Here is a 24,628-nt window from a genome sequence, read left to right on the forward strand (position 1 = left end):
CCGGCATCACTAGGCAAGCCATGTTTGACAGGTACACTGCCAGTGACCAGATTTGGCTTGTAGCACACAGGATGGACTCTCAGATAACCTGCAATGTGCTTTGTCCAGGCTGTACTCCCATCAGCTGCTCCCCAGCCATGTTTCTGAGGTGGGCTCATCAGACCAGATACGCACAGTTGTTCTTTTCAGCGATGAGTTTCATCCCATGTTCTTCCAGAAAGCTATTTTTCACTTTCTGTACACTCCTACCTTGGGACATAAGAGACCACATTTCAGCCAATATTGCATTTTGCTGATTTTTCTTTTGCTTCTCAATGCTGCAGCCACTTATTTAGGTATTCTTAGCACTTGAAAATAACCTCTAAATTTAAAGGAATTACCAGTTCTGCTCAACTCTTTTCCTTTAGGCTTCCTCGTTAAATTTACAGGCTGGACCATGCAGAGTGTGGGCCATTTCCTAGTTTCTGACATGCCCCGAATCCTTCTGGAGACTCAGAAGAAACTATTTCCGTATTCTCAACTAAAATCATGAGAACCATTCTCATTATTCCTCCCAAGTAGAGATGAGTTTTTACTCAGCCTGAGCACTGAGCAAATGTTGGCTCAACCCATAGAAGACCCTTGCGACCCTGTCAGCTGCTGCTGCATTTGACCCATGAACGAGCAAGTGTTGGGCAGGATCTCCACCCAGGTCATACTCAGGAAAATGTTTTCTTAATGCTAGACATGGGTTTGTGGTACAAAGGAAGTATTTTGGCAGAGACCAGCCTGTGTCCAAGCAGATTTGGGAAGTCAAACATACAGGAGCCAAGACTCAGTTCTCACATTAAAATCAATCAATTAGACTTCTTAATCATCTCATTGCAACATTCTGGTTGTGCTGCCAAGCTAGGCTGGTCAACAGATTTTGGTTTGCCTCCAATATACACTGGGACTAGCGCAACAGGCTGCAATATCCCACCTCTTCTGGGAGCTGCCTGGGCCTCTTCCTTTGTGAAGACAGATGGATGCAAAATCGGGGCAGAGAGCAGAACAAAGAGAATGAGCAATCAGCATTCCCATCCTCTTGTCCAAACTTTCTGCCTCCCAGATTGCAAAGGCCTGAACTAAAATGAACCTACACAGACCTCTAAGAAGCGAGGGATGCTTAGGCAGAAATGGAGAGCCAGTGTCATGGAGCAACAAGCTGTGCTAAATAAGAAGCAGCATGCAGGAAAACAGAGCTAAATGCAAGGACCAAGATGACGGTCACGCTTTATGCCCTGTTTGGTCGGTGCTTTCAGGAAACAAGGAATCCCCACATACCTGCTTCTCTGTGACTCCAAGCCCCCTGTGAGAATGTCTTTCTGGGAGTCACTGAGCCTGCAGCTCGCTCTCTCACCAGATTTGCACTGTAAAAGCACCTCCAGCAAGGGCCAGAACCCCAGCAGAGGCTGAGCACTGCGACTGAGACTTCAAATTTGTATTCCACAGAATGCCTTTGGCATGGGCCTCTTGCTGCTGTGTGATGCATTACTGTGTGAATTATCACTGCAAGCATCAATTCAAAAACATGAAATAAATAAGATCGTAAAATGGTGCCTATAGAAGACAAAGGGAGGAGAAATTTTCTTCATTAAGTGGTGTTGCTCTGAGTAGAGTTCTTACTCAAAAAACATTTGGAATAAGGTGGTTTTGGAGCCTGATTCTGCAAGGTCCCAAACAGTATTACCTCTCCTTAAAGCTGAGCAATAGGCCATGGCATTAGTACATGGCAATCGGATTAAAAAGTGTTCCTAGACACCTCCAGCCCCAGGGTATCTCCTCCCATGGTCAGACACTATTAGTTGCATATCAGTGTTTTTCAGCATGGCACCTCTGTAATGAAACAGGTTGCAGCTGTGCCCAAGAGTCTGACGTAGCTTAGCACAGCAGGAGATGCTGGAAGCAAGGGGTTAATATGTCAGAGTAACCACAGCCCTTCAACTTCCCCTTGCAGCCAAACGGAGAACTTGCCAAGTGCTGGGTTCCAATAAAACACAACTCACACAATCTGTAAGGGTAATAAAATAGCTGTTAACAATTCTGTAACTCTCTCTCTTTAAGCTTGTAAAAGCCTGAAGGTCAGCTGGAAGTCAAGCTGCATTTCTCTGGGAGGAGGGCAGGCCAGTCCTGGGTGACCAGTTCCTGTCCTTTACTTTGTCCTCTGGGGTTTTGAAAGGGCAAGGTGAGGGTTCTGCCTTACCGGCACTACAGGAAAGCAAACGGATCCAAAGGGTGCATGACCAGCAGGGAGCAGGAACCAGAAGACCTTGCTGTTCCAAAGGTGCTCAGATCTGCTCTTCCATCAAAAGCAGCACTTGGTGAACATCTCAGTTTGGTGGTTTGGGTAAAGCAAGCTGTTTCCCTTCTCTGGGCTTGATGCTGGAGACTCTCAAGACCATGCAGTGAAAACAGAAGCAGGAAACAGAACAGATACCCTCCAGGTAGGGTCAAGTCTTAAAATGACATGGTGGCCTCCAGGCTCGCTGGTGTTTAGACCCAGGCACTGTGCTCCTGCAGTCTTGTACATTGACATGTAAGGCTACTGATTAAGGGGCAAAAGCTGTTCTGTCACATACAAAACTGGGAGATCAGGATGGATGCAGAGAAGGAGAATAGGGTAGGGGAGGCTGAAAAAATTCACCAGTATTCTTCTCATCACAAGACACTCCATTGCTAGTTTGGCAAACCAAGTGAATTTATTTGTCATCTCCAGGGTCAAAACCCCCCTCATTTAATCACCCAGATTTGGAGGGACAGAATGTGTCAACACTCAGAGTAAAAACAACCAACATGAAAACAATGTTTTCCCAGTTATTTCCCAATCGTGTCCCCACGTATATCAAATTCTTGACAGAAAAATCATCCAGGCAGACCAGACAGAGGGCTGAGCAGCACTGCAGGAACAGCCCTGCTGAAATCAGCAGCTGATGCAAAATGGCACAGTTTGCTCCAGCCAATAGTAGCAAGAATGAAGCCCATGTGGTTGGATCCTTTTACTGGTTTAGCAAATGCTATGATATCTCTATGCTGTTTTACATAAGCCCTCTGTGTATCTCGGCTAAGAAAGGAGGGAGTCAAACAGGGGAAAAAGAGAAGTGCACAAGCCTGCATGATACAGGATGGTTCAAGAGTACCCAAAACCCTGCTCCTTCCTAACAGGCTTTTGCTTGTCATTATTTCACAGTATAGCTGGGGCCAGAGCCTCCAGGGAGAGGTTTGGATGAACACTGTGAGGAGGAAAGGTGAGGCTGAACATCAACAGCTGCAGAGCATCGCCCTTGCCTCCAGGTGCTGCAAGCCCTGTGCACAGAGGGAATCCTACAGAATAGGCACACCTGAAGCACACACACCAAACACTAACTTCTAAAAGGTTTTTTATTTTACCTTTTAAGAAATCCTGTTTACCAAGATGTCTTTTGCAGACAGGGTACAACAGAAGCTCAGGCAACAGTAAGAAGTAATACAAAAACATACAAAAAACCACATTCAGTTTTCCACCCAAACCTTATGTCTTCAGTTCGGTTTTAATCAGGAAAAAGCTTGGGTTCCCTGGGGCCTTGGTTATAAGAAACCAGCTGTAGCAGTGGAAGAAGATGGAGCCTTTCCAGAGAGAGCTGGTGGGGCTTGTTCCTAGTGAAGAACTACAGGAGCTCAAGCGATTGACCTCAAAATGACCCTCTGTTGCTCTCTTCCAGGAAATGCTATGGAAATACAATTAAGGTGTGGGTGGTGAAGAGAAGGGGAAGCTAAGCACATTAGCCCATAGAACAAGCCCCATGATGCCCCAGAAAAGTGCTGGCATCCTTTTGCCTTCATACCCTAGGTGTCCAGGAGATACCCACCACAGAGAGGATGATGTTCTCAGCTTTGAGACAGCATAACACCTTCTGCTGCCTCGGAGAAGAATGCTAGAAGAGATGAAACTTATCCCTAGCTCACTCCATCTGTTGTAAGCCTGGAGGAACCCCAGTTCTGGTGCTGCCCAGGATATTTCAGGGGCAGAGCACCGAGGGCAGGTTTGTGACTGCAAGCACTGGTGGTGCAAGGGCTGACAGTCACTATGGGGTGAAGGAACATGCTGTCACTGGGCTCTCAGCTAGAGATCTAACAAGAGCAGGAAATAAGAGAATTGCCCTTCAACAACAGGAAGTTTTATGAAACACTGAGCAAAAGAGGCAAAGAGCAGCAGGGAAACCAGATTAAGCAGAGGAAGAAGAGACCATCACAGTCAAAACTTCAGCAAGAAGATCGTAAGACTGAGTGGATGATAAATTCTACCTGGAAGAAGATAAATACACGGCTGAAGCATCTCAGCAAGGCGTTTCTGGTGCAGGCTGTTGCATGACACAGTCTGTGATCAGAGATGAAGATTTGCTATGGCAAGACATAGTAAGATATAAAAGATATAAGAAATATAAAAGTGGGGGTGAGAAATAAAACAAGCCTCAAATATTGAAAAGGAAGAGTAATATTTTGAACAATATGGCCTGGATGGTTCAAAATGGACAAAATGAGCGGATCAATCTCTTACAGCCACCGCAGCCTACTTCTACATCAGTTCAAATCCATTAATAATCTCTGAGCTTTACATTGATATTGAAAACCAGATTCAGTTAAAACTATATCCTGTAATTCACAAGTGTCCTGTCGCTCATCCCAGAAAATTCCACAAAAGGGAAAAGCACACAGAAAAGTGGTATTTAATGGCACTGAATCTAACTTCACTGAGGACTCAAGCCTGTGCGGAATTCAAGCGTGTGACAAAATAAACAGGCAAATTTGATTTCATTTTTAATTTTTTCTTCCCCTTAGGGAAGTTGTAGCATCTCACAGCTTTCTCTGAATTTAGGGGGTTTAGGATACACCTTTTATTAAGACATTTCTCATCTACGCATGTGTTGCTCGATGCATTAAAAAAAGTACACCAAAACTATGTTAGATTCCCAGGTAGAAATACTCTCTTGAATAACTCTGTATAAGTGACTTAATCCTTCCTACTCTAAAGAGAAATTCTCATATCCTGTGCTATGAAGAGGCATGAAGTATGAGGTTATATTAATATTTCTACTTGTCAACCAGGGAAGCCATTGCTGTAAAAAACATGTTCAACAGAATTTCCCTTGTGAAAACTCTTGTAATAATCCAAATCCCACCATAGCTGAACAAGGCAGTGTGAAAAAGTAGAACATCATTAAAAATGTGTTTTTAAACAACCATTTAAGAAGTTAACAGCAGGTTTCTTTTAGGTGGCCCTTGTTTAAACTATGTATAACTGCACAAGCCTGAAGCAGGTTTAAGCCTCTCTACATCTCAATGCTTTCATTTTAGATTCGACAAAATCATAGACACACTGGGTGTCACCAGAAGTTATTCTGGTGATACACGAAGAGCTTCACTAAAAGTAGTAGCAGCTATTTGTGTCAATGCATGATAACAGCACCTGTTTTCAAAAATGCAAAATGCTGAATAATCAATCCATATCATGCCTGAAGCAAAGTCTCTTACTAAGCACTACTCAAGGATAGTGTCCATCATCCCATTCTCCACTGCACAAGACAGGTTTTTGTGAAACTCAGGTCTCCATTCTGACTTTCACAATGCCATGAAGATTTGTCATGTGAAATTGTAACAGCACGCAGCTAACTCCCATGAACCAGCTACCAAAATGTTGCCTTTTGTTCAACAAACTGTTCCAAATTCCCAGGTAGATTGGAACAACTGCTGCCATTTCAGATACACATATATATAAAAACCTGTCAGAAATCTACATATAACACATAAACTCCACTTATATTGGTCAAGGATTATCAGTACTGAAACTAGGCAATAGGGAGTGAAACAAGTTCAAACATATTTATTAACAGTTAAGGGAGAAAGCCATGAATGTTAGCTAGGAGGAAGAAAACAGAGGTTTAAAAAGTCTCTGCCAGAGAGATTCCTGTTCCTTGGAGCTTCTTTACCTATTACAGCACTAAAAACTTCAGTAAAGAAGCATCATCTGAAGCAGAGGCTTTTTACCAGGCCATGCACTAGTCTGTCTCTGCTGAGCCAAAGGCAGCACTGCACCAGCTCAGATGCTGTGCTCCCCCCTGGGCAGGCACCAAACACAGCTTCAGCTGCTGCAGAAGCAAGGCAGGTTGTCCAGAAAGAGAGAGAAAGCACACACAAAGAGCCTGTGTCTCTCAGCGTAGCAGCACCAGGCAGAGGGCTGCCAAGCACCAGAGCTGTCCCCTGAACTGTGTGAGACCCCAGGCTGGCAGGCTGCTCGGGACCCGCAGCGAGGACACGTGCTTGTTCACATGGCTCCCGCAGGGAAGGCTGCAAAATCCTCACGGAACAACTATGGAGTTCAGGACATGCTCCAAACTCATCAGATGGCAGACAAGGACAGCCGAGCTGATTTTTCTTCATTCTTGAGAGAGGTCTGGTATCTAAAGAAACCATCCAAGGCAACAATGGCGGCTCAGTGTTAGTTTAGCAGGGAGCAGTAGGTGAAGAGGAATAGCATCTCCTTGGAGACAGTCTTCAACTTGTATTCCAAGCATATTAAAGACAACTGTTTGCTTTGGGATGGGTGCTTTGTTTTAAATCTATTATGGAGATTATGGTTGACAATTAGGTCTTTACTCATGCCGACTTTAAAATTCAGGAAGCAGTTAATACAGCAGTTTGGTGGTTAGGATTTTGTTCAGCTGCACAGAAGGTAAACATTCATGGAGATTAAATTCCAGATGAAAGTATACACGCATTCAAACCTCAGAAAATACATGCCCACCTTGGAGCAGTGTCCATGTCCTGAGCCCTTCTTTCTGCACATGTACCTTGGAGTTTTACAGGCAAGTAGTCTTTAACATTTGAGTTTACTGCTGCCCCAAGTTACTCTGACCTACCCTTGCCCACCCCCGCCTTGGTGTGAGTCTCTTCAGCCTGACAAGTCAGCAGACACATTTACTGAGAGGTGGTTCTGCTGGGCTTTGGCTCCTGAACTGCTACAAGGCTGGCACGGACTTCACAGGAGCACATCAGCCAAAGCAGGAAAACAGCAGGGGTTATTTCTTTTGCATGGAGTTCAGTGGCAGATAAGCTCTCCCACTGTGTGAGGCCTCACACTCACCAAGTAATTATTTCAGTGAAACCACCTATGAAGGAAATGAGTCCTTAAGGATCTTGTCCTATCACTACTGTGTTATACAGATATGCACTCTGTACACACACATGCATCCCCACCCCCTGTCTCTAACTGTTCAGGTGAAGAGTTGCCAGGGGACACGAGAACAAAATGTGTAACAAATTAATTTTTGTTTTTCTTTTTATTAAGGGAAATTCAGATACCATCCTAGGTCAACAGGAACTCTCAGAATTTTTATCCTAAAAAGAGAATGGTATCAAGAGGTTCAGTTGTCCATGCTTCTACTGGTACGTTATTGCAAGCAGCAGTGCAGCTCTATATAGCTAATGAAGACAGGGACATGCTGGCAGTGGTGCAATAGCTTTCCCATTTTAAAAAAAGATGGAAGACTTACTGTGGAACTGAATCCCCAACAAGTTCAATTAAACCTTTCAGAATGTGGAAGAAACAGCCTTTACTGCTTTTAGCAGCAGCTAAAGGAACTGGGATGGAGCTCACAGACATCAGAGCTCCTTGGCACCATCAAGAGGTCCATCTCGATGGCAACAGGTTCACCTGCTGTAGCCCCATCTGTCACAGGCTTCGTTCACTTCGCCAAACAACTCTTCCCAGCACACTAGTTTCTGCTGCTAATGAGGATGCCTCTAGCAGGAGCCCCAGTTGAACTCCAACAGCACCCCGATTACACTGAGAAGAGATCCAATCACACATTTGTCCCTGCCCATGGCAGGGGGGTTGGAACTAGGTGATCTTACGGTCCTTTCCAGCCCTAACTATTCTACGATTCTATGTTTTTTTCTGGACAGAGAAGCATGCAAGATCTTGGCAGCAGATCTGCCTAGCGAGGCAGAAAGAAGCTGTTCAGGCTATTTAGAGCTCTGAAAGGCAACACTTTTAACAGACCTCCTCCATGTGCCAACTTTAGAAATATGGGAGGAACAGAATCAATTTAAGTGACTTGCACTGTTCTAGCTGCTGATGCAGATGATGTGACAGTATTACCCATAACTGATTGAACTTCTTGTAACACCCAGTAAAAGCATCACCAAATGAGCATCACCAACTATTCTGAGCTTCTCTACGTTAACGCACCCTTTTCACTTAGCCCTAATTCTGAGGTTTAAAACTGGAGTAAAGGAATTAATCTTTGAGCATCGCACTGAACTCAGAAGTAGATGGCATCTCTTTGCAAATGCTCTCTGGCATGTGTGACTAACAGAAGGTGACAAAACACTGTCACAGATGTTGAGTTAACTGCTGGAAAGATGAGATTGTTCAAACTGTGTTTGCAAATCTGGTGTGCAATCAGGTATACAGAGTCACATAGCACAGCTGCACACCACCCAGCAGCTCCAGGCACGATCTGGCCGTGATGCAACAAGACTTGTCAGGTTATTACTAGCTCCCACGGGAGACAAAACATAGCAGTTCATTCTCTACAAAGTCCTAGATCAGATGGATTAGTGTCTTTATTGGGAAGGAAAAAGTGCTTCATGACTTCTAAACCCTTGGTTAGCTGCAGCCCTAATTGGTCGGAAGTCTTCATCAGTCCTTTCCCTCAGATTGGGCCTCTACAAACAAATAGCAATGGCTGGGAAATACAGACATCTGTAAGAAAGAGCATCTTCTAGAACAATTCCAGCTGAATCAGTACAGCAGCAATGACACAGACATGCAGGAAGGTTAGAAGACTAGAGCTGGCACTTACAGCGATGAAGGACTGAATCTGCCCAAACGCCTGTTGTAGGAGGCCAGAGAGAGAGAAAACAGAAGAACAGACATCTGAAAAAGAGCAATGTGTAACTGGAATCCAGACCTGTATCACAACTGAAAACAATTTTCTTTGTAAAAGAAATCAACATATATATGGATTCCAGTTGCAAATACAAGCTCTTGGTTGACTAACTGCAGAAGACAACAACTGCCAAAGAAGTCAGGTTAGACAAAGAAACAAGACCACTTGTGTAATTAATACAGAAAACATCCCACAACTCTAATAAACAGCTTTTGAACCCCTGCCTAGGAAGAAAACAAGATTTGCACCCAGGAAAATTCACTTGATTTGACTTGGAGGTGTGGAATGGTCCAGTGAAGCCCCCTTCATTAAATCATGGCAGCTCCATTTGAAAGGATAACACCAGTTTCAGGGCGGATAATAAGATGGTAACCTATGAACAGGTCTCGGCACACCTGCCCGTTTCTTTGTTGTCCATCTTCAGAGAGATTTGATAGGAAGGAGAAAAATCTGGGTTTCCCCCCAAGCAATATCCAGAGTATCTTTCTGTGTCACTGAAGAAGGTTTCCAGGTCACACAATAAGGCCAAAATTAAATTTGTATGCTAGTGAAGCCATTTTGAAGGATGTTAACCCATACCCTGCCATTTGGTTTGGGTCTGCTTCAAAGCAGTGCCTGCAATTATCTTTCCCAACTTGTTTAATGCTAGTGAAAGTCTCACAAGCTGTTCCTCCTCAGCTAGCAGCAGCTCCAGGCTTTGGAAGGATGGAGGATGAGTGAGCAGATACAGAAGCCAACAAGCCTTCAGTTGATGCTGACAAAGTAGCCACCTTTATTGCGTTAGTTAGGGAAGAAATCACCTGAGATTGTGTTTCTGTGTAGTATGTATATGTATACATGTATTTTTAAGGGGTCAAAGCAGCATGTTAATCGTTATTACTCCCAAATTATCTATGACCATTCAGAGTTTATGGTACTTTTCATATGATAAAACAAACTAGTACTCTTTAGGCTGGAATAATGACTCTTCTGTAAAACAATGAATAAGAAGGTAACAGGCAGCAGATAAGCACATCAGGAAATTAATTCAAACCAGAGGTTTAAAAAATATTACCCAAAGTAAGTTTTTACAGAACAAAATTAAGTTGTGGAGCTCACTGATAACAGGGTGTTACAGAGGGCAACAGATAAATCAAAAGGAAACAAAATAAGCCTGTAGAAAATAGACCAATCTTATCTATGAGGACAGAAGCAACCTTTGTCTCTGCAATTACCTAAACATCAAAATACCAGAACTAAGGACAACCACTGGCAACAGATCATCTGTCCATCCATCCATTTCACATACCATTTCCCTATGCTTGAGCAACCTCAAGACAATAAGCATTACAAGAAAGGACATTAGGCAAGTATGAGTCTCAGGAAGCCTTCTATCAGTTGGCCTTGGGTCTAAAAACGCAGAAACAATGGCTGTTAAAATTAATTCATTCCAGATTATTCTATTAACATTTTATGTACAAACCCAAACATTTGAATTCTATGAATCACAACAGCCCATCCTGGGTTTAAAACTGAGGAAAAATTACAAGTTAATCTATCCTGATTTTTCATTTGTTGTTTTTAGTTAAGGTATTTCAACTTGCTTCATTTGCAATGTCTTGTTAGGACAGAGCATTCAGCTTCTACTGATCAGTTTGAGCCCACTCAACATGAGACAAGGTAAACAAAAAATAAAGTAACATTTCTGGTGCTGAAAGGCAGTATGGTGTAGTAAAAAACATGTAGCATCACATGTCAACACCTTTATCATTAAGTTCTTTTTTTTAAGCCATCACCTACAATCTTTCTTACTTAAGAGACTACTGTAACATATACACCTCTGCAAGTGTTGAACTAGCACTGTCATCACTCTTATTTTTAAGCAAAGAAAAAAGTCACGTTTATTTTGTAGTAGCAATAGGTTCTTTTTTATTTTTAATATACTTTAGGAAACAATATACAAAGCTGAGCTTTGCCACCATCTTCAAACGGTGGGTTGCTCCAATTACACAAATTCAGCGTTTTGTGATGGTTAAGAACAGCAGTCAGCACCAGACTTAAACAGTTAGCTACAACACAAACATCCTTTGAAATGAAATGTCATAATATCAAGACAGGTAAACCAGGAGTCAACATATGACAACTGTTTGGGAGGTGTCTTAAATCATTCTTGTTGAATTTCATATTTCATTAAATATTTTATACACATTTTCCTGTTTACAAGTTTTAAACAAAACCTTCCTTGAGGAATTATTTAAGTACAAAAGTGTTCAACAAGAACAGTTCTAATAAAGAATCCCCAAACAAGACCAAATTTTAATGTGTGTTGACCAAAGGAAATGAAAACCAGTGTTTCTTTGTTTTAACATGTTTATTACAACAGATACAATTCACATCTGACTAGCTTTTTTTTTTTCCTCTTTCCCCTCCCACAACCATGTTAACATGTTCATTGGGCTATTTCCTTATATTTGAGCAAGTAATGTACTTTCAGCACACATGCCCAGCAGTACTATAAGTCCATTCTTACAGGGTGCAAATGGAAATATGTTTCAATAATTTATACAAACAAGTGGGTTATGCTCAATCACTGCAATTTTAAGCTACTGTACACAGGAATGAAAAGATTATAGAAAAAGTGCCATAGCAACAGTGCCTTAAGAAAAGAGAAAATCAGAAGCATTAAAAAAACTGATAAAATCAGATTTAGGATTTCACGGGGAAATGGAACACAGAAAATGAAAAACATTTCTCTGTAAAACAGAAATGGAGAAGCACTGCTCTCGATTCGGTGCAAGTGTGGAAACAGCTGTTTCATGGTATTTTGTACATTACCCAAGTTGTTGCAGCCTTAGACACAGATCGCCTGGTGCTTGCATTGAATTTTAGGAAATGCAAAATTTCTTAACGATAAATTAACTAAAAAAAAATAAACCCAAACAAAAAAAGAAAAAAACAAAAAAGAAAAAAAAGAAAAAAAGGGGGGGGGGAAAGGAAAGCTAATTTTGCAGACAGGTTTACATGTAAAAGGCTAGGTATTTAGCCACCTCAGCATTGATTAGTTTTGGATGTCTAAGCTCTGATACACATGGCTTCCCATGGCTTCACTCTACAAAACATATTTACAACGTGAAGAATACATCTACAAGAAATCTACATTTCAAGGGTTTTACAAATCATCCTTGTATCTTTCCCCTGAATTTGACTCCCTCCTGTCCCCTTCCCCATGTCAACTTTTTTCTGCCCAGCTCAACGGTCCAAAGTCTACACAAATGCAGCTCAAAAGTGTCAAGACTGGACAACAGTTTAATAGTTCCTGTACTCAAAACCATGTGCAATTGTTTACAACTTTTCACACCATGAAAGAATTCTGATTCTTTAGCTTTTCAAGTTCTTTAATTTGTTGCCTCAAAAATAGTATCCTGCAAGAAAACAGAAATAGATCAGTATAAACATTTTAATTCCATTATACACAGATATTAAGTATCTACATACATAATTCTGTAATTTCAGGAAAAATACCATGCTCCTTAGTTCTATTAATAAAATTCAAATATTTTTAAATTCCCACATCTGTTCAATCACCTATAAGCACTGTATGCAGATGCAGAGACCTGCTGTGTTTGATATCTTAGTTCAGAAAATTAAGTTGCTATATTTCCTCATGACTGATATGCAGTTATGTTTAAGCCTGCTCTTCATTTGGATTTAACTCCCCAAAAAAGCACGACACTGCAAGAATATACTGAGCAACTGAACATTATGAAGTATGGTATTGTGCCTTTGTCATGCAGTTTTTCAGACTGTACAAGAACACAAGGCACTCTTAAATCTTTCCTAAAGAAGCAAGTTTTCTTTCAGGTGCAACACTCTCTATTCTTCCTAGTATTTGTCTCTGTGGGTAGTGGTAGTCTCTAGTTATGGTAAGCTCAAATCTCAAAATACCTGATCATTAAAAGGCATCTAAGAAAAGAAGTTGTAGCTACACCTGGCTTAGAAATTCCCCATGCGTTTTTCCTCCTTCTACTGACATAAACAATTATCGTGATTAATGAATGTCTGGTTTACATAACTATTTCCCATAATTTTTAATGAATATTTTCAAACATCTTTTCATGATGCTGAAGTGTAATGCAGGCATGTGGAATTAAGAAAATATTCAAGGAAAGTTGAAGTTTCATATAAATAATCTGTGACATCTGAAGCAACTTCAACTGATGCAGAAAAAGCATCTACTATCAGCTTCGATAATCCCATCCTTTGCAAAAGCCTTCCCCCACCAAATTGTTACTTATGCCATGTATTCCACATACTTGGGATTGCAGTAAAAATAAAAGAAACATGTTATCATAGACTCTAAGTCATAATATCCACTGATATCCATTACCCATTGATAGTTTAAGAATATGCAGTATACAAGAAGCAAGATGCTATTTAGTGACCTGAACAATGATATTTGACAAGTTATTTCAGCTCAAATATGCACCCAGAGCCAGAAATGAAACATTAGGAAATAAAACCTACAGGAAACCAAGCGGTTCATTAAATACACTACAGAAATTTTAATCTATATAATGAAGATATGAATAAACTTTCAGAAGTAATGGATATTTTTTGTTCTTTATTAGAAAAGATTTGTAAATATATTATGACTTGCTTTCAACTAAAGGATTGTTTCACTAACTGCCAAAAAGCAAGAACTTCTAGGATAAAGACAGCTATTTAAACAGCATGCATCACTACTAAAGCAGCTTAAAAGAGTAATTCAGATTCACTGTATTCAAAATGTAGTGTGACTTAATAGGTCGAGTAACATGATTCAAAAGGGAAACTGAATATGAAAGTAGATTTAGGATCATGACTACTAGTGAAAAGTTTCAGCATATATTTTAAGTCTAAATGTTTCAACCTTGCACAACAGTCTTCAACAACGTATCTCTGTATTGCTTCAGTGTTACAGAGAAGACCTGCTATTAATGACTTAAGAAGCAGAAGTCTACTTTGCTATCGCTGCCTCACTGAAGAACCCCAAGATCTTCTCAGATGCCTCCTAAGTAAAAACACTAATTCTCCCTTAGTTTGTGATACCCACCACACCTGTTCATATTTGCTGTTGCTTTAGGCCTACCAAATGCCTCATACAAACTGTAGTCTTTAAGACCAGTATAAACCATGCAGGGCTGCACCTATGTGATCTGTGCATCATGCATAAATATTTTATAAGTAAGCTGAACTAAGAGGAGTTATTCTGTTTTTCATAATGCAGTAATGTATCTGGAAAGGTACTACTTTACTACGTGAAAATACATACAGAAAATGTGTATCTGGTTCTATTCACTGGAAACTAAGAGGTTTCTGTGTCAGAAACAAGTAAAATGTACCAAGAGAAGCCAGCTTGCAAACCTGGCAAGTATTAGCATACTTACAAAGTCATCAGCAAATATAGCTCATGCAAAACAATGCCAGAATGGGAATCTAATACCATCCTGAAAGTTACCATTTTAAAAATAAACACAGAGCACACACTTACCTTTGCTCACGCAAAGTTGCTTGAATTTCACATACTCGAACTAAAGACCTTAAATTCTTTAATTCAGTACAAATTTCTGACATATGGACACTTCCCATGTTATGGGCTTCCTCACGTAATCTTGATGCCTGCAATGGTTATAAATAAAGGTTAGGATTTTGAATCATGCACTGGAAACAAGTGGCTGTAGCCAGAGTACTGCTGGATAAGTGTCTTGAAACAGCAAGGCACTCTAACTTCAAAAGGGAGTATTAAATCAGAAGTACATTAAATTCTCTACAAAAGCCCATTTAGAATCAGAAATGAACAAAACTGTCTGCCAAGAGAATGTCTAACCCAGGCCCATGCTACAGCAGGGGTGGTTTAGATTTTATTGATCCTAGCAAACATTTACCCAGCCATCTTGAAAGATAGGACATGACAGGGCTCCAAGTTTTCAGAGTAACTTGTTCAGGTATTTAAGTCTCCATCCACTATTTCAATGGCAGATTTAAATTTCCCATCTAAATTAAGCCTTAGTGACAAACCCCCCAATTGAATACCATCTTGTTTCCAGCTACCTTATACAGAAAAAAATCCACAACTTTGAAACCCTCTTCAGGTGTTCTCTTCCATTATTTTGATATCCCCACTTAGTCAGGTGGGGACAAGCAGAAATATAAGTTTGGAAGGTATGACATCCAAAACTTGTGCATTTCTTAAAAGTCTTGTCACTGAACTCGGTAAATGATGCCACAGAACTTCTCAACAGCACCAAGGGGACTAGTATAATTACTCTGAGGTCCTGTGTATCACACTGCAATAAGTGTATTTCTTGCAAGTGGCACACTTAGCAATGTTACTCTCTGCTGTACTGGGTCTGGCTGGAATGGAGTTGATTTTCTTCCTAGCAGTCCATCTGGTGATATGCTTTGGATTTGTGACCAAAACAGTGTTGATAACACACCAATATTTTAGCTATTTCTGAGCAGTGCTTACACAACATCAGGATTTCTCCCTTTCTCTCTCTGCCTCTCCCCCAGGAAACAGGTTGTGGGTAGACAAAAGGCAGGGAAGGAACAAGGCTGGGACAGCTGACCTCAGCTGACCAAAGCAATGTTCTGTACCATAAAATGGCATTCTCAGCAGTAAAACTGGGGGGCAGTTTTCCAGGGCTTGCCACTGTTCAGGGACTGGCTGGAGGTAAGCAGACTACTTTTGCATCACTCCTCACCGCGCCCTTTACTTATTAAGCTGCCTTTTACTCTACCCATGAGTTTTCTCACTTTTGCCCTTGCAATTCTCTTGCCCATCCTACGGGGGGGTGTGTGCGTGTGTGTGCAGTGAGCAAACAGCTACTTCGCAGCCGCTGGGGCTAATCCACATCCGCTGAAGTACACATACACTTGATCTTTCCTCCCTAGAAATAATGGTATTTAGTCCAGGTTTTCATCAATTCTGGCATTTGTCCAGCTCAAAGAAACAAGCTGTGTTCTAATTCCCTACATTAAAAGTTTCCTTTCTGAGTGTACTGACATCCAGGAAAACCTCGGTCTCCAGTAAGCCATCATTCTGCACTTTCTCCCTACACACCTCTACCCACAATTCTGTTTCTCACACTCCTTAAAGACAGTTATGTTGATTCTTTTTTAATTAACCACATTACTGGATTATTTTCCAGTTTTCCATATTAAGTGCTAAGATTGAGAGATAACTGCTAGCGGCTCAAGAACTGTTTTAGCTACCAAGTACTGCACAGCACATTTCAAGTCTGACTGCTTCAACACATGCCTGTCCCAAATCACCTTACTTACTTATTTTTCAGTTTACTCTGACATACTTTTATGCTCTAATTCCAGTTTAAGCTCTGCATCTGGTTAGAAATCTGGAGAAACCACTGCTCACAGTTCAGTCTCTTTGCTTTCATCTAGCTTACCTTTTTCACTACGTATTGCTCTTACAGTTTCATTCACCTTTTCTTTTATAGCAAGTATCTGACTTAAGTCCCTCAACTGTTAGTATCAAAACTATCAACAACACTGTCATGTGAAATCATGTGAAAGAGCAGACAGGACAATACAGCATGTAACATTTGGCACAAAAGTGAAAGTATCCAACTGAGTACACAACCACCTAGCATTAGGTGTTTTTTAAAAAAGCCTTTTTATTACTGATAGCAGGACAAAAATATAAGCTATCAACTGTAAAAATCTGTATTTTTTTGCATTACAATATATGCCAATTCAGTACACAGTGAAAAATAACACTATCAAAACTATGGGTCACAGCCATTGAGAGAAGTGGCTGTGCTGCACCATTTCTTTAAATGCACATTCCACAGCAATAGCTCAGTCATCTGCCTCAGTACAGGTGGTAATGTCTTAAAATTTGGTTTAAAAATTATTGAAAAGAAACAAAACAAGTACCCCAGAGTCCAAATAGGGTATCAGTCTAGACTACACTTCTAAGAGTCATCTTCCGGTTACTACCCAAAAGCCTCCAGTGCAGGCTTGAACCAGCATGCAACCACTCTTCAAAAGACCAAAGTAAACTGGGCTAGGTAAGATTAATACTCCACACTGACTGTGTCACACAGGGCTGCCTCTGAAACAACTTGAACTAGACTCAATAACCAATACAGTTCCTTTAAGTAATACATTCCAAGCAGCTGACATGCATCCAGTTTCCCTGCATTACCACAACAGGATAGGTTTCATGCAGTGAAATCATAAAATATGCATGAAACCTCTACTGGATTTCCCATTATGTAAAAATAGCCCAAATTCAGTCTGAGTCCTCTACATCATCTTAAAAATTGGGTACAACAAACAAGGCAGGGCTCCTTTTTCACTGCGTAGAACTAAAAACTTGGTGACTCAGACTGGGGTAGTCTCAAAGAGTTTTAACTGTCATCTAATCATAACATTTTCCACATAACAGAAATATCATTATTGTAGAAAGATCTGTTGAAATTTATGTTGTTTGTGAATTTAAAGAGAACTTTGGCAGTAAGAAAATAGTTACGAGGACTGCTATTCATCTGAAATAATTTCAAAAGCTCTAGTATTTTAAGCAAGACTAAAAATACTCAACTGCTAAATGGCAATCACATGTAATACCCGCAGGTCTGGCCTATCTCTCTTCCCCTCTCCTCTTTTCTGGCTAAGGCCAAGCATCAGGGGTGTTTTGAATACCTGTAATTCCTAGAAAAAGCAACCTCCCTAAGAAAATCAGATTTTTAAGCTACACATTTTGTACTGTCAGAAGGAACAAAGCACAAGTGTACTCACCTGCTTTTCTGCATGGTCTGCAGGCCAGCCTTGAACATGCTTTATAAGGTTTTCATTGAAGTGTGCTGCTAGTGTAGGTGTTAATGAACAAGTGGGTCGTACAGATGTATTCTGCGGTGCAGGTGTTGAATTTGATGCACTGGTGCTAGAGGTATGATTTGGACCTGGTGATGGGCTTCTCTGAGTACTAGAAGAAATAAAAAAAAAAAAAAAGTGAGCATTAAAAATACATATGTAAACCTACAAACACTAAAAATTCATTGCTTCCAGCCACAAAAACACAGACAGCGTTTAAACCACAGGTAAGTATTTCTGGTAGCCCAAACCTGTCCTACTCTTCCACAACCTACCTGCATGGGAAGTGCTTAAGTGCTACAATACAACAGGGGCTGTTTGCTTGTAACGGGGGTTGCCTTCTTAAAAATTCCATCTCTTTGTATGACTCACTAATCGACAAGAACTCTTGTACTCTGAATTTGCAAATGCTCATGCTCCAACTTACACTTGGATGGTAAACTCTCAGTGAAGTATGTCTTTTTTGTTTCACTTCTCTCAATAAAGCTATGATGTACAACTGAACAGCTATCACTAAGCCGAATAAGCTACAGAAGTTCCCCCAAAATATGCAAAAAACCACTGATACTTAATTTTACTTTCCCTGTGTCCAGAAACCCATGTATCAGGGCCAGCAGTAACACAACACTTTCACACTGCATGCGCCCAACCACATCCGACACAACTGTCAGAGCTGTATCTGCACAATTCTGCTACATGTAAAGAATTCGTAGCTGTTCTCAAACTTCTGTACTATCAGCAATAGAAAACTCCACAGTAACTTTCCCCAGCATCAAAAGAGCTATTTGGTGTATCACTGTTTCCAAAGGATAAGAATGTGGGGGTTTCTCTCATCCTTGTAAACACTGCCATCTAGATGATATGGTCTTCTAGGAAACTGGAATTCGCACTGGGAGAAATATATAACCCATAGTGGGGAAGCTTAAGAAGCTGATGTTTCAGCACATGACCTTTGTTACTCTTCCATCCCTTGCGAAGCAGGGCCTCTACACTCTTAGTTCCTTTTCCAGCACTAGTCCAATCATACCCTCCCCCCCCCACACAAAGGGGCTCCATTTTTCTAATCTGCTAAGGAGGGGTGGAAGCAGCACTGATTATCCATGTGAACAAGGACAGGCCAGGATGAAAATTATGCCCTGCCCTCTCCACCCATTAAGGGAAGACAAAGGAAGCAATAATCTTGAGCAGGAGACAAGAACATCACTAGCATCCTAACTGTTATGGTACCTCACAGTTAAGATGCTCTTTGACACTACATATATTGAGAAATAGTAATACTACCTAAGTATGTAGCATTTACTTGTAAGATTATGTTTACAATCACTCTTCCACTGGGAGCAGCTTTTTAACACAGGCCATAATTTCAGTCTATTTCTTGCAACTTTCTTACTACTTGCCTACAAGTGATACAAAGTAATACGAACCAAAAACAAATTTGAGAGGAATCTTAATTCATCACCAAACCTACCCCCTTGAGGACTGAAAACATCCTAGCATAATGCAACTATCTTTACAGTCCAATGCCTAGCCATTTATGCTAATCACTCACAGTTGCAAAATATTACAGCAGGTTTCCAAACAAACAGCCAACAAATTAGGTACAGCACACTGCTCTGCAGCAAAGACTTTAATTCCATTCTTTCCAGTACCCCCACACTTGTTTAAAGCCTTATAATATTAAAAAAAAAGCAGATTTTTTTTAGCAGCCAGCTTTATTAGAGCTGTATACATAATTTTCCCTTAATTTCAGGTAGAATGTTCAAAAGGAATATATGATGTAATGAAGGGTAGGGAAGGAAAGTATTCTTTGGTTTTTGGTTTTGTGCTCGAGTTCTCTTTGGTAACTGGCCCAACTACTTCAAAACCACTTTACTGCAAAGTGCAAACACTTCACTGTAAAAATGTTCTGCTGATTAGGACAGAAAAGGCATTTAGATTTTGTTAATATGCTAGAGCGTAGGCTGCTTTCATAAGGACCTGAATGGACACACAGAAGCCAAGATCAAAAAAAGGCAAACGCAAAGTCCCGCACCTGGAGTGGAGTGACTCCATGGAACAGCATAGGCTGAGCAAACAGAAAGCAGCTTTGCAGAAAAGGACCTGAGGATCCTGGCAGACAAGTTAATGCAAATCAGCAATGTATCCCCATGGCAAAGCAGGCCAAGCACATGCTGGGCTGTACTAGCAAGAGTGTGATTGAAGAAAGCACTTTCTCTCTTCCCTTCAGAGCATGTACCTGAAGCACTGTCCAATGGGGAGCTCAAAACCACACTAGAATTAAACTGCTACACCAACAGAATCCAGCAGAGGACGACACAGATAACTATTGGGCTAAAGCATACGCTGCATCAGGAGAAGCTAAAAGTTTATTCAGTCTGGATAAGAGAAGGCTGAGGGAAGGGCACTGAATGATCTTATTTTTTTAACAACCTATGGGGTGAGCAGACAGCCAGATTATTTTCAGAGAAGCACAGTGATGGGACAACAGGTATACACCAGCTGAAACACAAGAAACTCTTAACTACACAGAGGGAAAAAAACATTTCACCGTAAGGGTACTCAAACAGAAGAAGTTGCTTACAGATATTAAAAAAAAGTCACCTGAACAACGTCCTTAGCAATTCAAGCCTCAAGTCCTACTTTGAGTTGGGACTTGGACTAGATCACAACTAAGAGTCCCTTTCAACCTAAATTATTCTCTATGTATTCATACAGGGTCAGCATACTGATGGTGCAGAGAAAGCCTAAATTAACTAAGCAGAACTGAAGCATCACCTTCAATGTTTATTTACCCCTTAGCTCTAATAGGATCAAAGTTCCCCTACGACCTGCCTCCACTCTCTTTATCAACCTGGCTTCTCAGACTCCTACTTCATCAGTAAAAATCACTCTTTAACACGTCAGAAACATTTCAGGAAAATAAAATCTGTGGGTTTCATTAAAAAGAAAAAAAAAGCTATATCTTAATTATGAATAAAATGCAGTCACAAAATATCCTAGCACCTCTGTGTCAGCAGCAGGGGGAGCTACGAATTCAGCAACAATAGGAACTATTCCTACTTTTTTTTTTAATGGTTCGATAAAGCTGAACTGCTGGGTAAGTTAAAAATTGACTATGCCACAGGCCTCAAAATACTTCCAGAGAGGCAAACACCATTTGTACAATAGTATGAGACCAGGATGGCTGGTCTACAAAGTACAGAATCTTACAGCCTACAAAAAACACCAACACACCTCCCCCCTCCAGAAGTTTAGCATTTTCTAAGGTAAAGGAAAAACATCCCCAGTCTTTTCTGGAAATAAAGAGAACTATCTCAACCTGATGAAAGTATTAATTATGGAAGCACTCATTTAATTCAATTTTAAAGCAGCCATAATACACTGCATGGCTTTGCAATCATATCTTACCAAAAGACTCACTGTATGCCTACGTTGTATTCATTTCCTAATTCGTATGACCAAAATGTTTACAACTTCAAAGTTTATCAATAGCTATTGACATATTTCTTAGACAATGCTTGCTCCCAAACAAGTTAATTTTAGCTCCATTCACTTTAAGTTTTTAATAACAGTAAAAGCAAAGGAAATCTAGCTGTGATTAACTCTGTATATAAGCTGTAGAAAAATGCAACCTTAATTCATAAAGCCTCTATTTGGACCCCCTGTCCATAATTCAGGTTGCTAAGTTGTTGTTCATTTCTACAAAAAAGGGAGTTAGCCCCAAGAGCAGTCCCTCATCCGACTGACTGCTTTCACCCACAAAGGAGTAATCTGTTTTCTATCAATTCAGAAATACCATCCAGACTCAGGAAATCTTTTGCAGATAAGTAAATCTGCATCTGATCTGGCCCATTTTCATTCAACTCCACTACATTGAACAGACTAAAATACCAGTGGCACAGGTTATTCCAAACCACCTGTTTCTTCATCTTCTATTTCTTTGCAAATAAGACACTTCCAAAAGAGAGAGAAATGCATGAACTGGTGATGCACAACATGCCACAGTTACAAACATGTAACTATTTGAAAGATACAGGATACTGAACAATATGGCCACAGTGTCTTTGATACTGGCCTTCACACTCTTTATTTGTGCACTACCTCTTCCTCAAATACATGACAGTGGTACCTGCATGACCCCTCTACTTCAGCAGGACAGATGCTGGGACAAACTCAGCTTCCCTGCTCCAGCAAAATGCTGATGCCATGAGGAGCAATGGCTTGCAAGAGGGCCAGTGGATCCCTAAGGCAACTCAATGTGGGTAATAGTTATGACAGAGTAGGAAGCCCTGCAACCCGAAGTGAAGGTAGAGTATGGATCAGCAAGTCAAATGTCCACCAGAACCACTTCACACGGACTCCAGGCTATACCGAACATTTCCAAGCATTAGACTACCTTCCTTAGCAAGATTTCCTATGGAGAAAAGGCGATCAGTAAAGGACAAAAAGGTCTGTGACTGAGAGCTGTTCCCCCAAAACCTCACAGTTCCTTATAAAAGTCTAATGACCTTATTAGAAATGTTTACACGCTTCTGTTCACACCCTTAAGCTGAACATCACAGTGTCTCCATGAACCCAGGACGACATGGAGCAAATCGGAGTTAAAGCATTTAATGCTTTATAATGCTTTCTGTAACTGCATAGAAAGAAACAAAACCTCTAAACTCAGAAATCACAGTATATTGAATCACTTGCAAAACTGACTCCAGAAGGGCTGGCAGAAATAGGAATTCTGTTTTGCTTCTGTGAACGGAACTCTAACGGTGGTTCTCCAATAGCTCTGGCAGATACCACATTAGCTCTGTTAACAAAGGTACTTAGCTGCATCGCCTAAATTGAATATTAACACACATGGGATCCAGAGGAAAAAAAGAAGTATTTCAATATACCTTGAGCGCTGAAGACTTCGTGGAGAAGCAGGCTCATGACCTGCCTGCTTGTCAGCTATTACCGGCTGCTGAGGTGCTGCCTGTGAAGCTGGTCCTTGTTTAACACCTGGAGTAGCAACCTGGAAAGTTCAGAAATTCATTAGATTTCCTCCACAATAAACACCAAGTGTAAGAACCAAATGAAAACACAGAAATCACAAGTCCAATGGGGCTTTTGCTATGAGGTCTTCTGTTGACAGAATTTTTATACTCTTCATACAGTGTTGTTTTTTTTTTTGTTGTTTTTTTTAATAGATCTCCTCTAGTTCACAGCTGTGATAGCTTTTCTTACAAAAACCAGAAAGAGTCCTTAACAGACATAACAGAAGCAACTTTACATCCATCTGACTTGTCAAAATATTGCAAACTTATTAGGTAAAATAGTTTAACTCAATTTCATTTTTAACCATATCTTCCATGTAAGTACTAAGCTCATTTTCAACCTCAGAAGAACTGTCATTATCCAAAGAAAAATTTTCACTTAAAAAGTTTAAAGTTCCCTACTTGAGAACATATTACATAATGCTAAGAGCAGAATCACAAAACCACAGAATAGTTAGGATTGGAAAGCACCTTCAGATCATGTACTGCCAACCCCCTGCCATGATGGGCAGGGACACCTCACACTAAACCATGTTGAGTTGTAACTGTTTTCTAACATCTCTATGAGAAAAGGAAGGAAAAAAACCTAAAGCATACTTATCAGTTTGCTATTCTCCCTTTTCAACTGTTCTGCCAGTTCTGAACTAATGCATGACTAATAAAAGGTAGCCTTTTTACCAAGGGAAAAAGCACCAGTAGCTTTTTTTTTTTAATTTGGTAGGACACATTCACATTGAAGATACTGATTCACCAGCAGCAAGATACAGTCTTCTTAATGGGATTCTTGAACTACAATAGGATGAAAAGTGTGGAATGCGCTAGTGTCTGAATTACCGTAAGTGGAGTTTAGGAGATACTTTTTGCTCTCCATAATCTGTCTACCTCTGTCCCTTCTCAAGTACACACAAAAGAGGAGGCAGCTCCAGTATTTATCCCTCACTCTGGAAAAATCAAATGATTAATTTTAAGAAAGAGGGAGAGAAACAAAATGGGCTCTAGAGATCCATAAAGAGAACAACAATTATCAGGCATCCTGCCTGGCATTTGTTGACATAAAGCTGGTGTAGATTACTAACCAGTGGTCATCTGAACCTCCAGAAATTCTCTTCATTTTCAGAAAAAGACTCAAACCCCAGAGGGCAAGCCAGACAGTACCTGCTAAAGCAAACTCAAGACATAACTTTGCTTATTTAAATATACTGAAAATCTTGAACCTAAGAGGAAAAGCCACCTTTAAAAACCTTCACCAAAAGAAAAAAAAAAAAAAAGCAAGAAAAAAAAAAAGCAAGAAAAAAAAAAAAGCAAGAAAAAAAAAAGACCACTTACTGTGTTGAAATCAACAGGATTATAGAGCTGGGGCCAGGGCAAAACAGTAATTCATAAACTGATTTAGGAAAAAAAACCCACAAAGCAAAAAAACTCCACCCAAAGTATCTTTATGAAATGTATGACATGAACTTTTCTATTAAATGCCTCTATTTTGCTCACCCTGTGAACAGAGGTAACTGTGCAGGCTGTACAAACAGAAGAAACAATTTCAAAAGCAAAGTCCATCAGATAACACATCCAAACTGGAAAACTGACTAGGTCCCTGGCTGGTAAAAATAAAACCACAGACTGTGAACAAAAACTGGGATTTGCGAGATAAACGATCCACAACACCTCTGAACTATTCCCTGTTTTCCAAGTGTTTCAAAAACTGTAAGTGTACAAGGAACAGAAAAATATGAAGGGCTATATAAAAATAATTGCACAAGCTACATTCTCACCGAGTTTGACAGGTGTGTGTAACGTGCT

At 40.4% G+C, this 24,628-nt stretch overlaps 1 protein-coding gene across 5 annotated transcripts in view; it reads right to left on the reverse strand.

The window, feature by feature from the left end:
- Positions 1–12,217: 12,217 nt before the first annotated feature.
- WAC (WW domain containing adaptor with coiled-coil) overlaps positions 12,218–24,628 on the reverse strand; it is a 59,287-nt gene continuing 46,876 nt past the window's right edge. For all 5 annotated transcript variants that reach the window (XM_061350985.1, XM_061350993.1, XM_061350976.1 and 2 more), the window contains 4 exons: positions 22,691–22,809; positions 17,727–17,913; positions 14,458–14,585; positions 12,218–12,349 (listed from right to left, as the gene is read on the reverse strand). In XM_061350985.1, coding sequence (XP_061206969.1) covers positions 12,280–12,349; positions 14,458–14,585; positions 17,727–17,913; positions 22,691–22,809 — 504 coding nt within the window. In that variant the 3' untranslated portion in view covers positions 12,218–12,279. The remainder of the gene's footprint in view (positions 12,350–14,457; positions 14,586–17,726; positions 17,914–22,690; positions 22,810–24,628) is intronic.

This window comes from Neopsephotus bourkii, unplaced genomic scaffold (genome assembly GCF_033783945.1).
Source record: "Neopsephotus bourkii isolate Nb327-2 ecotype Australia unplaced genomic scaffold, CSIRO-AGI_Nbou_v1 NB_53, whole genome shotgun sequence".
NCBI classification, from domain to species: domain Eukaryota; kingdom Metazoa; phylum Chordata; class Aves; order Psittaciformes; family Psittacidae; genus Neopsephotus; species Neopsephotus bourkii.